The sequence below is a fragment of the Drosophila subpulchrella genome, chromosome 3L, assembly GCF_014743375.2.
Source record: "Drosophila subpulchrella strain 33 F10 #4 breed RU33 chromosome 3L, RU_Dsub_v1.1 Primary Assembly, whole genome shotgun sequence".
NCBI lineage: Eukaryota > Metazoa > Arthropoda > Insecta > Diptera > Drosophilidae > Drosophila > Drosophila subpulchrella.
The window spans coordinates 16,532,868-16,547,686 of record NC_050612.1 but is presented as its reverse complement, the minus strand read 5'-3'; the positions used below and the strand labels follow the sequence as shown (position 1 = coordinate 16,547,686).

The 14,819-nt window shown below is 45.7% G+C and overlaps 5 protein-coding genes across 6 annotated transcripts; 4 read left to right on the top strand and 1 right to left on the bottom strand.

Moving 5' to 3' along the window:
• Window positions 1–123: 123 nt before the first annotated feature.
• LOC119555314 (putative Dol-P-Glc:Glc(2)Man(9)GlcNAc(2)-PP-Dol alpha-1,2-glucosyltransferase) lies at window positions 124–1,831 on the top strand. The gene is made up of 3 exons (XM_037866639.1): window positions 124–389; window positions 450–920; window positions 1,022–1,831. The coding sequence occupies exons 1-3, from the start codon at window positions 237–239 to the stop codon at window positions 1,745–1,747; spliced, it is 1,350 nt and encodes a 449-aa protein (XP_037722567.1). The 5' UTR covers window positions 124–236; the 3' UTR covers window positions 1,748–1,831.
• Window positions 1,823–4,546, bottom strand: LOC119555313 (protein wntless). Of its 2 annotated transcripts, XR_005219883.1 has the most exons (3): window positions 3,012–4,546; window positions 2,115–2,768; window positions 1,823–2,055 (listed from the first exon to the last, which is right to left on the bottom strand). XR_005219883.1 is itself a non-coding variant. In XM_037866638.1 (2 exons), the coding sequence occupies exons 1-2, from the start codon at window positions 4,318–4,320 to the stop codon at window positions 2,389–2,391; spliced, it is 1,689 nt and encodes a 562-aa protein (XP_037722566.1). In that variant the 5' UTR covers window positions 4,321–4,546; the 3' UTR covers window positions 1,823–2,388. The 2 variants fall into 2 exon arrangements, 1 of the variants encoding a protein (XP_037722566.1); XM_037866638.1 differs by having other exon boundaries at window positions 1,823–2,768.
• An 842-nt stretch (window positions 4,547–5,388) lies between these two features.
• LOC119553519 (serine/threonine-protein phosphatase 4 catalytic subunit-like) lies at window positions 5,389–6,607 on the top strand. Its single transcript, XM_037863942.1, has 2 exons — window positions 5,389–6,233; window positions 6,295–6,607. The coding sequence occupies exons 1-2, from the start codon at window positions 5,449–5,451 to the stop codon at window positions 6,422–6,424; spliced, it is 915 nt and encodes a 304-aa protein (XP_037719870.1). The 5' UTR covers window positions 5,389–5,448; the 3' UTR covers window positions 6,425–6,607.
• A 245-nt stretch (window positions 6,608–6,852) lies between these two features.
• LOC119554920 (uncharacterized aarF domain-containing protein kinase 5) lies at window positions 6,853–9,474 on the top strand. The gene is made up of 5 exons (XM_037866025.1): window positions 6,853–7,089; window positions 7,153–7,989; window positions 8,194–8,359; window positions 8,425–8,771; window positions 9,091–9,474. Exons 1-5 carry the CDS (start codon window positions 7,075–7,077, stop codon window positions 9,397–9,399), a joined length of 1,674 nt encoding a protein of 557 aa, XP_037721953.1. The 5' UTR covers window positions 6,853–7,074; the 3' UTR covers window positions 9,400–9,474.
• Window positions 9,475–10,850: 1,376 nt separating this feature from the next.
• LOC119552865 (inactive ubiquitin carboxyl-terminal hydrolase MINDY-4B) lies at window positions 10,851–14,630 on the top strand. Its single transcript, XM_037862753.1, has 8 exons — window positions 10,851–10,992; window positions 11,057–11,271; window positions 11,362–11,530; window positions 12,156–12,221; window positions 12,296–12,366; window positions 12,479–12,632; window positions 12,697–12,768; window positions 13,013–14,630. Exons 1-8 carry the CDS (start codon window positions 10,936–10,938, stop codon window positions 13,550–13,552), a joined length of 1,344 nt encoding a protein of 447 aa, XP_037718681.1. The 5' UTR covers window positions 10,851–10,935; the 3' UTR covers window positions 13,553–14,630.
• Window positions 14,631–14,819: the final 189 nt, after the last annotated feature.

Below are 14,819 nucleotides of genomic sequence, written 5' to 3'. Positions count from 1 at the left end.
TTCATACGAACTCGGTTATCAGTAGCACCTCCGATTTATGTTGTGGGAATCCCCTTGATGACGGTTGTGGTATTGTGGTATTTTTGTAGAGTATTTTTTAATAACGTTTCTTGTTGGGCAGGCGTTAGTGCATTCTCACGTGTTGCCGGCTGGTTCGGTCCAAAAATAAACAAACCCAGTGGGCAAACAAATTGAAGCTCTCTTTTCGAAGTCGGCGGAGCACTGGAACCCCTGCCATGAATGGGTCCTGGAAACTGGTCTTGCCCGTGGGCTTTGTGCTATACTCGCTGCCGCTGTTCCTGCGGGTGAACGGCACCTCGGACTATGTAATCGACGAGGAGTTCCACATCCCACAGGGATTGGCCTTTTGCCGCAAGGAATTCGAAGTGGTAAGCGAGAGAGTACTACATATACATATGGCCAGATGACCAGATGAATCCGTCTTTTAGTGGGATCCCAAAATAACGACGTTTCCGGGCTTGTACTTGGTTGCCCTCATCCTGAATCCTTTGAACCTGTGCACGGTAACGGGCCTAAGGATGCTAAGCTTGGCCGGTGCCGGGATCAACATCCTCCTGCTCTACAAGATCAGGCGCCGCATCCTGGCCGGCTCGGGGGGCAACTCGTATGCAGCCCATGAGGCGATAACGATGTCCGTTCTCCCGCCACTCTACTTCTTCACCCACCTGTACTACACAGATACCCTGTCGCTGACCATGGTGCTCCTGTTCTACAACTATTGGCAGCAGGAGGCCCATCTGCCGGCGGCGGTGTTTGGGGCCGCCAGTGTGCTAATGCGCCAGACGAACATCGTGTGGGTTTGCATGGCCACCGGGATGACAGTGCTGGACACGCTAGTCCACCAATGCATCCGAACTCGGGTCGTTCCTAAGGACAAAATCCGATTGTTGGGCAAAGAGGTGGGTCACTTTTCCTCCAAAAGCGTAGTGCTACCACTGATATAGTATTTAGCCAAAACTAATCAGTATACCATTAAAGTGTTTACCTTTTAATATTTCAGTTGTGGGTGCAACTCTTCAGCAGTCCCCGATTGCTGTGCAACTGCTTCCTGAGCATTTTGGCCAAATGCTGCTTCTACGCTTCGATCATTCTGCCCTTCGTGGGCTTCCTGTTCATTAATGGCTCCATTGTGGTGGGCGATAAGAGTGCCCACGAGGCCAGCTTGCATGTGCCGCAGCTCTTTTACTTCGCCATCTTTGCGGCTGGCTTTGGAATATCCAACACCATACGACAGTTACGTTCGGCAGCGGACCTAATTCGTAGAAACCGCATGTTATCCATCTTGGCGATGTTGCTAATACTGGTTGTGATACACCTGAACACCGAGGTGCATCCATATCTGCTGGCCGACAACAGACACTATACCTTCTACGTTTGGAGCCGACTTTACGGACGGTTCTGGTGGTTTCGGTACGCCATGGCGCCAGTGTACCTGCTCTCCATTTCCGTTCTCTTCTGCGGACTGCGTCACATGCCGGACAGCTTCAAGTTGATGTTTCCAGTCAGTCTCTTCCTGGTGCTGTGCTTCCAGCGACTCTTGGAGCTGCGCTACTTCCTGGTGCCCTACATCCTCTTCCGGCTGAACACGCGGCACACTCGCAAGGGCTACGCCGAGTGGCTGGAACTGGGCGCTCATCTGCTGCTCAATGTGGCCACATTTTATGTGTACTTCACCAAGGAGTTCTACTGGCAAAATTACCGCGCTCCCCAAAGGATCATTTGGTAGTTCCTTTTAACTGCATTCCTTTTGAACTAAAATCCTGGAACGTCTTCGGCATTTAAAAAATAAAACCGCTCGGCATTTTCAATATTGCTTTTTATTCGATGCATTGCTACTTGTATGAGAAATTGCTCTACGTTTTAGTTTAAAAATCTGGGCAGAGTCCTATGGATAGATATTAGAGGGTGGTGAATGTAAAATAAATTTGAAATCGTATCAGTGTAATGTAATTTGTGGACAATTTGGCCTTGGAAACACAAAGCCAAGATATTGTTATACTCTCACGATTTCCTTGTTTAAAAATATGTGACCACCTTAAAAAGTAAATATTTGTATAAGATGTTATTTGATAAATACATATGTTAAAACTTACGAGCTAGCGAAATGGACTTCAATGGATAATACTGCCGAGGCATACACAAAAAATTCAGTTGATAAAATCGTACACTTTGAGCATGCTAAGAAAAACTAGACAATCTATACGTTAATGATAAGTAATAATGCTGATCGCGTTGTCGAATGCACAGAATGCAAAACTAGGCAAGAAATGCTACTGACTATGGTAATAAAATTAGCACACACTTGGAGCGTTACGGTTGCAGTTTGGCACACAACCCCTAAAATATCTGTATTTTAAGTGTCCCTGCCTAATCGAAGGCCACCTTGCGGGTAAACGAGGTGAGTGAAGAGATCTCGCTCGGGTTGGAGTCCGATGGCAGGTGGCTGAACTCGATCTCCTCGCTGGCAGCCGAGGCCACGATGTTCTCATTGGACTGAGTAGTCTCGTCGCTGTGGTGCATTGTGGGCCATTGCTTGTGGCTGGGGGCGTACAGGATGAGCAGAGCGAAGATGTAGATGTTCCACATGCCGTAGACGCCGGTCAGGAAGGCAGAGGTTAGCTGAATCTCCACGTTGTCATTCCAATCCCATTGACCCTCGGCCATTTGGCCCATGACGAAACCAGCCACAGTCAGAGCAGCACATACTAGGGTGGCCAGCATTAAGAATTTAAAGCGGTAGATGAGTCCTGCAATTAAAAATAATAATTATTAATTATCTTATTTAACCAAAGCCTTAATATAGCTGCATTGTTTGCATATTAGCAACACTTTCGTTAGTTTCCTTTTAATATTTGATTGTTATATGGTTGGGCATTTCAATTTTAATTTGAGCTTGTTATAATCCTTACTCCATATGATAAGTAAACGAGGAATAGGTGTGGGTTCTTACAGAACTAGCCATTCAGTTGACTTGGCAATGGAGAACTTACCCTCGTAATGGAGTCGGCGCGCCTGAGACATAGACGGGAGCGAAGTGCGTTTGTCGCCAATGTTCCTGAACACCTTCCAGATCATGTAGCACAGGAATAGGAAGTAAATGGCCGCCGAAACTCCGGCCAACACTATGAAGGTCATAGCCACCTTTGCACCCAGCGGAGTGGTCCAGATGGAGTAGAATGGGTTGCGCAGCTGCACGCCCCTTTCGCAGATGTCGAAGACGAACAGCGAGATGCAGCCCACCACGACGGCAGACAGATGCTTCCAGTAACGCGACCGGATGGTTGACTTATTCGGGGCATCCTGGATGAGCATGTGTTCTCCGGCGAACACGAGCCAGAAAGAGAGCAGCATGGCGTAAAAGATTCCCTGACGGATGTCACTCAGCAGCAGCATGTAAGGCATCTCGAAGGCCAGCGACAAGTACTCCAGCGGCAGGTTGAGAAAGGTCAGAGCAGCTCCCAGATAGATGAGCATGTACTCCAGCAGGGCCGGCGATCTCTGCAGTAAATGCACCCGCCTCCAGAACCAGATCATGATGCCCACCACAAAGGGAAACAGCACCGTCTTCAGCAGCAGCCAGATCTGGGTGAAGCCTCCGTTCTGATGAATGGCGGTCAGCGTGAGATCATGCATGTGCCCAAACTGCAGGTTCATCTGGCGCGGCGTGTCCAGCGGGAAACGCAGGTTCAGCAGATAGAAGCTGTGATGTAGGGCGCCCAGTTCAAACAGCGGGATCATGTCGCAGGAGTAGAGCGTCTCTGTGGGTCCCACATTAGTCGGGGCGCAGTCCAGGTACCGGTGTTCCACACCGTGGGCATACAACTTCCAACCGTTATCCGGGTCCCCCTTATTGCGATAGGCCAGGCGCATGTCGATGGTCAGCTGGAGTTCCCTGGGCGGCTCCCTTAGCTCCGAGGAGGAATCGTAGCCGAACTCCACCTGCAGAACCCCGATGAGATTCTGCTGCCAGCGGGAGTAGTCCAAGTCGCGCAGATCACGAGGCAACGGCATCTGGAACACGTGCACCAACTCATTGGCCATCTTCATGGAATCCCGCTCCACCTCCTCCCGGGTCACTGGGATGCAGGCTCCTGCTCCGCGGGAGTACAAAAGGAAATCCGTGTCGTTCTGACGGGCGTGATCCTCGCGGCACAGCGATCCCAGGACGGTGACATGACCGGCGGGCAGGGGGGCATATAGACCGCCCAGCAGGAAGCACAGCACCTGGCAGAGCAGCAAACTGGCCACCAATATGGACAGCTTGCGGCCGCTCAGGTTCTCCAGTATGGTGCCCGACATCTTGGTTGTTCGAGGGGGTGGAGCTCACTGGTTCACTGCCCTGCGCTCGATTTGTGGGTACAGATAGGTGCAAGTGATGTGTAATGTAAACAATCTGCTGCACTTGAAAACTACACTTCAAGACTTCAAACGAAAAAAATTATGCGATGCTTAAGAAGATTTTTTTGTTTACAAAACAAAAACGTGTCGGCAAAACGTAAAACGTAAGTCAGTAAAAAAAGAGATAGCCTCAGCGTAAGTGTCAGTAAAAGAGGGAGATGCAAGATGCGACGTAAGTGTCAACAAATCGTAAGCCACCGTAAGTCAGTAAAAAAGGGAGATAGCCTCAGCGTAAGTGTCAGTAAAAAAGGGAGATGCAAGATCTGCGAGAGAGCGAGAGAGCGCAAACAGAAAAATTCCAAAACCAAGAAGCAACAAATCAGGATGACCTTATGCTGACTTTTTAAATATACCGGCAGGTCGCAAACATATACTAAGTTCTGGTATTTTCGGTATTTTTAATATACCACAGTGGCGTGAATGCTTTTTGTATTTTTTAAGCCACTTTTTAATTTTGTAAAATGTGATTTTAATTTATCGTTTAAAAATCCATCGATATTTTATTTTTTCCTTTGGGACACTATATGAAAATGATCATAAAATCTTTTATATTTATTCACTCAAGGAAGCATGTTGCTAAAGCTTGGGGACGGATATCACTTTTTCAATTAAAAATCTCTGGATCTACTTTTACATTTTCATTTCTATTAACAATTTCCCTGGTCAATGTAAGTGATAAAATTTAATTATTGTCCCAAAGACAAATTCTAAGATATATTGCAAAAACAAAATCAAAGGAGATTTGAACTGTATTTAATTAGCTGTTAAATTAAGGAAAGTTGTAAAATATCATTTTAGAATTATTAAATGCGTTGATATTGCCGCGATATCGATACTATCTGTAGAGCCGTCTCCTGGCTTGACATCTCTATCAGCGTGAGTACACGAAATGGAACCCGACAGGCCGCCATTTGAAACGGAAGCGAAGTTGACAGAAGCGAGTCCTTTTCTGATCCGCACACCATTTGATTCCTGAACTTTCCAACTTTCCATCTAGAGGCCAGATTCCGGGGTCTTTGAAACTCCACGATGACTGACTTGGACCGCCAGATTGCGCAACTGCAGCGCTGCGAGCTCCTCTCGCAAGGCGAGATCAAGAACCTGTGCGGAAAGGCTCGCGAACTCCTGGTGGAGGAGGGCAATGTGCAGCGCGTGGACTCGCCGGTGGTCGTGTGCGGCGATATCCACGGCCAGTTCTACGATCTCAAGGAGCTGTTCAGGGTGGCCGGCCAGGTGCCCAACAGGAACTTCCTCTTCCTGGGCGACTTCGTGGACAGGGGCTTCTTCAGCCTGGAGACCTTTCTGCTGCTTCTTGCCCTGAAGGTGCGCTACCCAGACCGCATTGCCCTTGTCCGCGGCAACCACGAGTCCCGCCAGGTCACCCAGGTGTACGGATTCTACGACGAGTGCATGCGCAAGTTTGGGTCCGCGCTCATTTGGCAGTGGTGCTCCGACGTTTTCGACTACCTCAGCCTGGCGGCAATCATCGATGGCACGGTGTTCTGCGTCCACGGTGGACTGTCGCCGGCCATCCAAAATCTGGAACAAATCCGTGTCCTAGATCGCAAGCAGGAGGTGCCGCACGACGGGCCAATGTGCGATCTGCTCTGGAGCGATCCAGAGGATCAGCTGGGCTGGGGAGTCTCGCCTCGTGGGGCTGGTTACCTCTTTGGCTCGGATGTGGTCGAAGCGTTCAAACACGCCAATGGCCTGGACATGATATGCCGCGCCCACCAGCTGGTCATGGAGGGCTACAAGTGGCACTTCGGCCAATCCGTCCTGACTGTGTGGTCAGCTCCTAACTACTGCTATCGGTGAGTGGTCCGTTCTGAACTTATAAATTCGTTGGTAACAGCTTCGGTATTAATCTTGAAGCTGCGGCAATGTGGCTGCCGTCGTGGAGATGAACGAGTTCCTAGGCCGCCAATTTATCATTTTCGATGCGGCTTCACAGGAGAATCGAAGTTTTCCCACCAAGAAGCCACAGGCGGAGTACTTCCTCTAGGAGAAACTTTAACTGGACGAGGGATACGTCTATCCACTGACTACCAACTCAACTCATCTAAGAAAAATCATAGAAATAGTGATTCAACTATGAAACCTGCGCTTTAATAAGAAGAAAACTCCAGAATCCAGTCCATTTCTCAGGAAAAGATAGTATGTAAGCAAAACTATTATAACCCAAAAAGATATCTACCTAAAATAAAGACCTTATGATAGTAAGTTCAACTATTTTTAATAATATGTATTGGTTTTTGTTTTAACTGTCTTTGCTTGAACAATTGAAGCGCTAACATTTTGGACCATTTTAATGTTTGAAATGCTTTATCGCCCCATACAATCTATATTTAGACTTTTAAGAATTATTAGTATGTTAATACATTTTTAAAAATGAGTGTGTGTTTCAAGTGTGCCCCGTAAATCACGTTCTATACATATGCCCTATGCCATTTTCCGAACAGTTAGTAATTCAGAAACAGATTTGAATATCTCAAACCGCCAAATGAGCGGGGGCTTTGACGATGTTGCCCCATCATTGCGTTCTTGTTGTCATCACGGCGGCTCCACAATCAGCTGTTCGAGCTCCCCAGCTGAAATCGCGACAGGTGGCCAAAGGCTAAACTTTGGCTGAACTTTGCAGGGGGCGGACAGAAAATGCGACCTCTCCAGGTGAGTTTTGCAATCCAGAAGTCCTCAATCAATCAATTAATTACATATGTTACTTCCATTTAGCGTGTGCGGCAACTGCTGAGTGTGGGAAGCCGGATTCGGAACAGAAGACCACTCCATGGCCAGCGAGACGCGTCTGTCCAGAAAGGCGGTGTTCCTGTGGTGCGACTGAGCCTCCTGGCGGCAGGAGCAGGTGCCCTGGCATACGATGGGGTGGTGAATGACTTCACCTACTGCGGCGCCTCCGTGCGATTTGTGCGGTCTTTAAAAACCGCCGGACTAATAGCCGCCGACTATCTTCGGCTGGACGAGAACGATCCGGAGTACGAGACCAAGGTGAAGGTGCTCCACAAGAAGAGCGCCGAGCGACTGTTGGAGACGTGTCTGCTCAACGGTGGCCTGTACATCAAAGTGGGCCAAGGATTCGCCGCCATCAATCACATCCTGCCCGTGGAGTACACCAGCACGCTGTCCCTGCTGCAGGACCGCTGTCTGCCCACCACCGAGGCGGACGTGCAGAAGGTCTTCCGCAAGGACTTTGGCCAGCTGCCCGAGGAGATTTACCAGGAGTTCGACTACAAGCCCGTGGCGGCCGCCAGTTTGGCGCAGGTCTTTAAGGCCAAGCTGCCCAGCGGCGAGCAGGTGGCCGTCAAGGTGCAGTACAACGATCTGCAGAAGAGATTCATCAGCGACCTCGGCACCATCATCTTCCTTCAGGACATTGTCGAGTTCTTCTTCAAGGACTACAACTTTGGCTGGATCTTGAATGACCTGCGGAAGAACCTGGTGCTGGAGCTAAACTTTTTGCAGGAGGGCCATAACGCCGAGCGCTGCGCCAAGGACATGGAGAAGTTCAGCTTCGTTCACGTTCCCCAGGTCCATTGGTCGTATACCAAAACGGTGAGTACTTTAGAAATGTTTAGGGCCTACTATCCAATAGATATTTTCAGTAAATCGATTCAAAAGAATACTTTACAAGTGTATACTTTAAAAATACCTTAATATAATTATTATTATTATATATTAACTAACGAAATTCCTTATAAATCGCACAATGCTTTCCGTATTATTATTATTGATTAATTTAAAAAATGTTTCTTTCAGCGCGTTCTTACTCTTGAGTGGATGGAGGGCTGTAAGATTAACGATCTGAAGACGATAGAAAAAGAAAAACTCAGCCTGAAGGACATCGATGTGAAGCTCTTTGAAACCTTTGCTGAGCAGATTTTCTATACTGGCTTCGTGCACGCCGATCCCCATCCAGGAAATAGTGGGTTAACTTATAAACACGACCGTTTTATTACTTCTATTAATATTTCCCCATTTTATCTCCAGTTTTTGTGCGCAAAAATAGTAAAAGCGGCCAAGCGGATATAATCCTGCTGGATCATGGCCTTTACGAAGAACTTCCTCAAAATGTGCGAGGGCCGCTCTGCGAATTCTGGGAGGCCACTGTTCTCCGCGACGAGGCAAAGATGCAGGCGGCCGCCGAGAAGATCGGAATCGCCGACTACATGCGCTTCGCCGAAGTGCTCTTCCAGCAGCCGATTAGGAATCGAAGTGGAAGCATCCGGGGCAAGCTGTCGCAGGAGGACATCGACCACATGCAGGAGATAGCCAGGAACAACTTTGAGCACATCATGGGCACCCTGAAGGAGATGCCCAGGAGCATGTTGTTTGTGGTGAGTCCCCTGACAAAAGTCAACTTGATTAAAGTGTACCTTTCTATTCCTTTAAAATATCCAAAAAAGAAAGAGAAAAAAGAGAAACGGTTCCTTATATATTATATTGTATTTTAGACAAACAATTTTATGTTTATTAAAATCTAAAATGATATATTGCAATAATACCTATTCCATAACACCATTTAAATAATAATGTAAAAGAAAATTGATTTAGTTCTTGCGGTTTGACAAGTATTATCAAAATATTATTAGTAGCTCATATTATATTATATGGTTTTGATTTATCAACGAATCTTTAATTTCACGTCTCAACTAGGTCCGCAATCTGAACACGGTGCGAGCAATTAGTCATCAGCATGGAGACGTCGTGAATCGTCCGCGGGTCATGGCGCGATATGCCCAGAAGTGTCTCTATATGCAGCACACTCGACGATCTCCCGTGCAATTTGTGCGATGGCTGAGCCGACGCATCTATTTCGAGTACTGTCTGTTTTTGTCAGCCTTCAAGCTGCGCCTCCTCGACTGGTACTTTAATATGCTTTATTTCCTGGGACGCGCCCCTGCCTCGGCGAGGACCGCAATGAGGGACATGATGCAGCCCCCGGAACCGGTGATGTTGAGATGAGTGCTTACCTGTTTGCTTTACCCCTAAATCATAAGTTAAAAATGTATTTTCTAAGATAAATGTTGTATGTATAAATAATACGCTGACTCATTATCTGACACACATTCCTAGAATAGAGGAAATCAATTAGAACCATGACAAAATTATCTCAAAATTGTAGTATATTTTAAATGACTATGAATGAGTCGGAAATCAGGCTTTATAAATGGTGTAATGAGAAAATATTTATTGTAAATTTTTTAACAATGTATTTATATGCCTTTATAACGCTTCGCCCTTTTTTGCTATTAAGGTGTAGGACTTTTGAATAAAATGTATAGTGACTTGCATTTAGAATTGGTGTTTTACTGTCACTCTTTTCCCTGATTTTGAAGACCCTTCAAGTCGGTATCCTTCAACACTTTGGCTGCACCTGATCACTTCCGACACCCCAGAACATTTTCCATTTCCCAAGCCAAGAGAATGCGGCATTCACTGCTGTTAAGCTGAGGTGTGCATGACAAGTCTGGGACTTTAATAAAATTGCCGGTGACTTGCCCAAGGTTATAACCAGCCAGACAGCCAATCAGCCAGTTATTGGGCCACTTTCACTTCCATTTAGGCCCACCCAAAAATTCAACAAATCAATCGGGTAGCCCGAAACACGAGTGCTGTCTAAATTTAAAATGGCTGAGCCATACTGCGGTGGCCCCTGGAATGTCTTTCCGGGTGTATCATTGGAATATTAACACCTAACACCCAGTAATGCACACACAAGGCGTGGGTACAGGTGTTCCTGCCCCGAAACAGGCACAAATGGGCGTCAACTACATATTTCCGGTTGTGTGGGGCGCCTCGACAGGCTGCAGCATGTCAGACTCCAGCAGAATGTAACCTCCACCTATGGCCAGGCCCATGTCCTATGTCCCATGTCCCATGTCTCCGCCTCGTCCCGCCGTAACACTTTCACTTCATGTGCCACATACATCGAGTTTCGTGTGCCGCACACAGAACTAAATTCAATTCAATTTCATTTAAAGTTACTTTCGCTGACTGACAGACAGCGAACGACCCTCTCAGCCTGAGCCTAAAACCCAGCACAGTGGGATAAAAACGAGGAAGTTCCTTTTTGAATTTAGGGTCTTTAATCTAGTCTAAAAGTTAAGATGCTTGCTAGTAAAGTGAGGATCATGAGATATTTTCTTTGTATACAGAAACACACATATATTTAATTAGTAATTTTAAATAATAAATCATAAGCTACCTTATCAAATTTAAACTCTCGACTCGCCTTTCCGTCCCACTGTAAGTAACTGCCACCTGACTGGTTTCTGTTTAGTTGCGCATACGCCCCGTGCGCCCACGGCTAAATATGAAATTAAAAATCCATGCTGAAGTGTGAAATGCCTAGGAGCTGTCTGCCGTGCCACCTCCAAAGCCCAGCTGAGGCTCGAGTTGGAGCCCGGAACCGTGCGCGGCGAGAAATCATTCGCCAACGAGTCGCAGAGTGGAGCAAAGGTCTCTAGCGGAAACGGAAATCAGCAGCTAATTAGAAAAATGAACAAAGACTTCATCACGCAGGGCGGCACGCCCATTACCACTGACCTGGCCACGGTAATTAGAACGCATCCGGATCCCAAACGCGACTTGATCCTGCAGTTTTTGTGCTCTCGTTCAGGATCTGCGCAATCTGGTTTTCGGTACCGCCGCCATTCCCATGCGAGCCGAATGGCTGCAGACGTCCTTTGTGTTTGGCGCTCCGAAGGAGGAGCTGGCCTACGGCCTCCGTTCGCCCCGGAACGCCACCCGTGGCCTCTTGTCCGTCGTCCAGGGATTCGTCCTGAAGTATCTCCTTTTTGCCCGGAAGACCAGTCGCGTCGCTTCGCTTACCGAGTGCGTTTCCATTGCCATTTCCGTTTCCGGTTTGGCTTAGTGCGCGTTTGAGTGGGTTATCCAGAGTGCTTGTGTGTGTTTCCGTTTCAGCCCGCTCCTGGCCACCGCCGAGATGCAACGAGAGGCCCTGTTCTGCGCCCTGCTGGAGATCCTGCGCACCATCTCGGACAAGGGCAAGGTCACCATAGTGCTGCCGTCGGAGGACGAGGTGTTCGTGGAACACAGCGCCTGCTATTTCCACGACTCCGTCACCGAGAAGGTAGGTGTCATTACTTCATAACACAGTCGAAGTTCCAGATCTGAAACCTACATCTGCCAATATAAGACTTTGGCGAGACTTTCGTCGATATTTATTTTGACTTATAGAAGTAAAAACGCGGGTTATTGAGAGTACAGGCTGGGACACTTTTTGTTGTTTTCTTAAACCTTATTCAATGGAAATTTAATTATGATATTGATTATTTATTGGTTTTTTAAAAAACAGAATAAACTTTTTTAGCTTTTAACTGTTTTGATGAAAGTTTGGTCGCCAAATCATTATATGATGACAACCTATGAGCTTAACCCTCTATTTAATTAGTTGTAGATATTAAATGAAAAAGATGTTTTAGGTTTATTAATAATAAAAGCTTTTAGTTGTATTACGACACACTTTCTTAAATTCTATAAGACGATTTATACAATTTTTTAGCGAAATTAGCCAGTTAAAATACATTTGGAAAGTGTCCTTTAAATAAATTCTTAATACTAACCGATTTAAAACAAATATTCACTAATTTTGGGAGGGAAGTGCTTATCTAGACGCTTAGAAATATTTAAATATATTTTCTAAATATTTATTTATAAAATCCCCATCAAAAACCTGTCCCAATAATCCTTTGCAGCTCTATGTTTTCACACTGTCACCCAACGAGGAGTTGGAATACTTTTTGAAGCGAAATTTCAAATACGTAAGACCCAGAAAGTTAACTCCTTACATGCTCAGCTATTTGATCAAGCAGTTTGCACTTAACCTGCCTTAAAGTTTACAGAGGAGGAGACCCCGGGCACCCTGCTGTTTCTTTATAGCGCCGTCCTCACGCGATCCATGGGAAAGTAAGATTGGGCCCAAGTGTCTGTATAAGCAAATACTCTCCTCTGTGTCGGAGACCTCTCATAATCCATTAAATTTACCTTTCGGCGGTGAATACTTTCGCATATTTTTCAGAGTTCGCACGGATCTGGACTCCGCGAAATCCGCGCCCCTGACTTCGAGCAATCACGAGGAGGGCTCCCTGATGATTGTCACCCTGCTGCTGACGGGTCGTGCCACGCCCTATATTCACAATGGTGTTGTAAATGTGGGCGACGAGAGTAGCTATGTGGGTACCAAAAATCAGAATTATACACCCTTTAATGGCAATGGATGTACTTTTGTTTTTCCAGGCAGTTCCACAATATGGAGTCCTTAAACGTTGCATGATCGGTCTTCTGCTCTGGGATATCGAGTCGGCTAGTGTAAGTAAATTTACCTAGAAAGCATTTTCGTATTCTAAAAGTAATTCTTTAAGATTCTTAAAGACCTGTTACATTTTTAAAAGGTAAGGTTATTTATTCACTACCTTTTAGAGATGGTCTTTGTATTTGAATTTCTTTCCAAATATTGTAAACTTATAAAGCTACCAGTGGTTCTATTACTTTGGTCTCCTGGTTTGCACCTTTTTATGGTTGTAAATATTGTATTATTGAATGTCTTCGACAGGCTGCGGTTAATCAGTCCCGCCAGCCGGGTTCCCGCCTGAAGACGCCCAACTACCCCATCTGGATAACCAGCTGCACGGGCCACTTCGGCGTGATCTTCAACAAGAATCCGGACCTGCTGCGCAACTACCATGCGGAGTCGCGGTTCGACGTGAACTACTACAGCTGCTCGGGCCACCAGATCCTGATGACCATCGACAATCGCACCTACAACGAGCAAGCATTGGTCATGTTGGAGCGGCAACCAATCACGCCGGAGAGTACCTCGATGTCCGGAAAGGAGGAGGGCGGGGGCGCAACGTCGCCAACGGCCATTTCCGGAGGAGGAGGTGCTGCTGCCGGCGGCGGTGTGGGTGGCGCTAGCGGCGGTGTTGGTGGTGCTGCTAGTGGCGCTAGCGGTGGTAACGATGTGGTCGCCAAGGAGGAGTCGACGCTCAACACGCCGTTGCAGCGTCTGATTCATACCAAGTGGGAAGAGGCAACTATAAGCTTTCACGTGCAGCCATCGATGTTGAGTTATCTTTTTAGTACCACTCAGTAGAATGCAGGATCCGAAAAGAATGTAGGAACTCCTTTGCTAAAGTCAGACCGATTCACATTCGAGGGCAAGAGATATCATCAAATAGTAGTTAGATCGGGACAAGCCATTGGTACAAGTTTTTGTTGCAGGTCAGCTTATAAAATTGGTTATAACATAATAAGAAACAATACTTTTGTGGAGATGAGTTTTTAAAAATACTATTTTAAAATTATTTTTATTATATAACAGACAAGGTTTGTTAACTGTAGTAAGGTAATTCAAATTCAAGATTTCATTTTAATTTTAGATATTTGACATTATAATTGATTTCACCGCAATTCATTTAAGCATGTAAGCTTGTTATGTTGTCTCTTGATCTATGATATAAATCGACTTTCTTGGCGAATGACCAATGCACCAATGAATTTAAACGCCTATTTATATCCTCTTATGGATATAAGCTGTTTTTATTCGCAAACCAAACAAGTAAGTTCCAAACGCCGGTAGCAAAAAACAATTAAGGCCCTGAAGATTAAATATTTTACCAGATTATTCATATTATAAGAGAAGTTTATTGGAAAATATCTATTAAACGTAGAAATAGGGGTTCGACAAACCCCAAAACATAGATTTAAATACTTACCAGACTAGCGCCATATAATGTAAGCTTACTAGATGATGCACAAGATTATAGTTTAGTTGGCACACATTGTAGTAGAATTCTACTGTTGCTGTCTATCCGATGGACTACCATTATTGGTATCTTAAAAAGATATGAGTGGTCGAAGATCAAGACATCGAACCAAAACAGCGATGGTAAATACACGTAAAATATTCCAAGTATCTGATTAATGCGAACGAGCTAGGGCAGATTTATGAAAAGTTGCACAGCCTTCAAAAATCTGCCTGGATGAGGCCTCTCTTTACGAGAAGAGCGACTACGGGACTCTAAACCAGTTGATTGATGCTGCCGCCTGGAGCCACTAGACGATAAATATTATCAAATTTTATGTAGATCACCAACATGCTTCGATTACTCCAACCGCACTTTTCGACATTGTCAAGTTCCTTTTCGAAATAAACACTCTTGTACAACCTCTGTGAATCCGAAAAGAGTATTCCAAATAGTTTCTTGAGGGGGAGGAATAAAACCATTCACTGAATACTTTGAAAATGTTTAAGAAAAGTTTATCAATTTATTGAAAGGTATTTGTATTTCGTTAAAAATGATTGAAGTTCCTTGCTATAAGTCCTGTCAGGTTTAAACATTGTATGTGGGTTACTTGAA

Coding starts and splice junctions, on each gene's coding strand:
- LOC119555313 (XM_037866638.1), bottom strand. CDS start 4,320: ATGTCGGGCACCATACTGGAGAACCTGAGCGGCCGCAAGCTGTCCATA. Junction 2,769..3,011: donor GCGCCGACTCCATTACGAGG/GTAAGTTCTCCA, acceptor TTTTAATTGCAG/GACTCATCTACCGCTTTAAA.
- LOC119552865 (XM_037862753.1), top strand. CDS start 10,936: ATGAACAAAGACTTCATCACGCAGGGCGGCACGCCCATTACCACTGAC. Junction 12,222..12,295: donor TGAAGCGAAATTTCAAATAC/GTAAGACCCAGA, acceptor CCTGCCTTAAAG/TTTACAGAGGAGGAGACCCC. Junction 12,633..12,696: donor TGGGCGACGAGAGTAGCTAT/GTGGGTACCAAA, acceptor TTGTTTTTCCAG/GCAGTTCCACAATATGGAGT.
- LOC119555314 (XM_037866639.1), top strand. CDS start 237: ATGAATGGGTCCTGGAAACTGGTCTTGCCCGTGGGCTTTGTGCTATAC. Junction 390..449: donor GCCGCAAGGAATTCGAAGTG/GTAAGCGAGAGA, acceptor TCCGTCTTTTAG/TGGGATCCCAAAATAACGAC. Junction 921..1,021: donor TCCGATTGTTGGGCAAAGAG/GTGGGTCACTTT, acceptor TTAATATTTCAG/TTGTGGGTGCAACTCTTCAG.
- LOC119553519 (XM_037863942.1), top strand. CDS start 5,449: ATGACTGACTTGGACCGCCAGATTGCGCAACTGCAGCGCTGCGAGCTC. Junction 6,234..6,294: donor GCTCCTAACTACTGCTATCG/GTGAGTGGTCCG, acceptor TTAATCTTGAAG/CTGCGGCAATGTGGCTGCCG.
- LOC119554920 (XM_037866025.1), top strand. Junction 7,990..8,193: donor ATTGGTCGTATACCAAAACG/GTGAGTACTTTA, acceptor TGTTTCTTTCAG/CGCGTTCTTACTCTTGAGTG. Junction 8,360..8,424: donor CGATCCCCATCCAGGAAATA/GTGGGTTAACTT, acceptor TTTTATCTCCAG/TTTTTGTGCGCAAAAATAGT.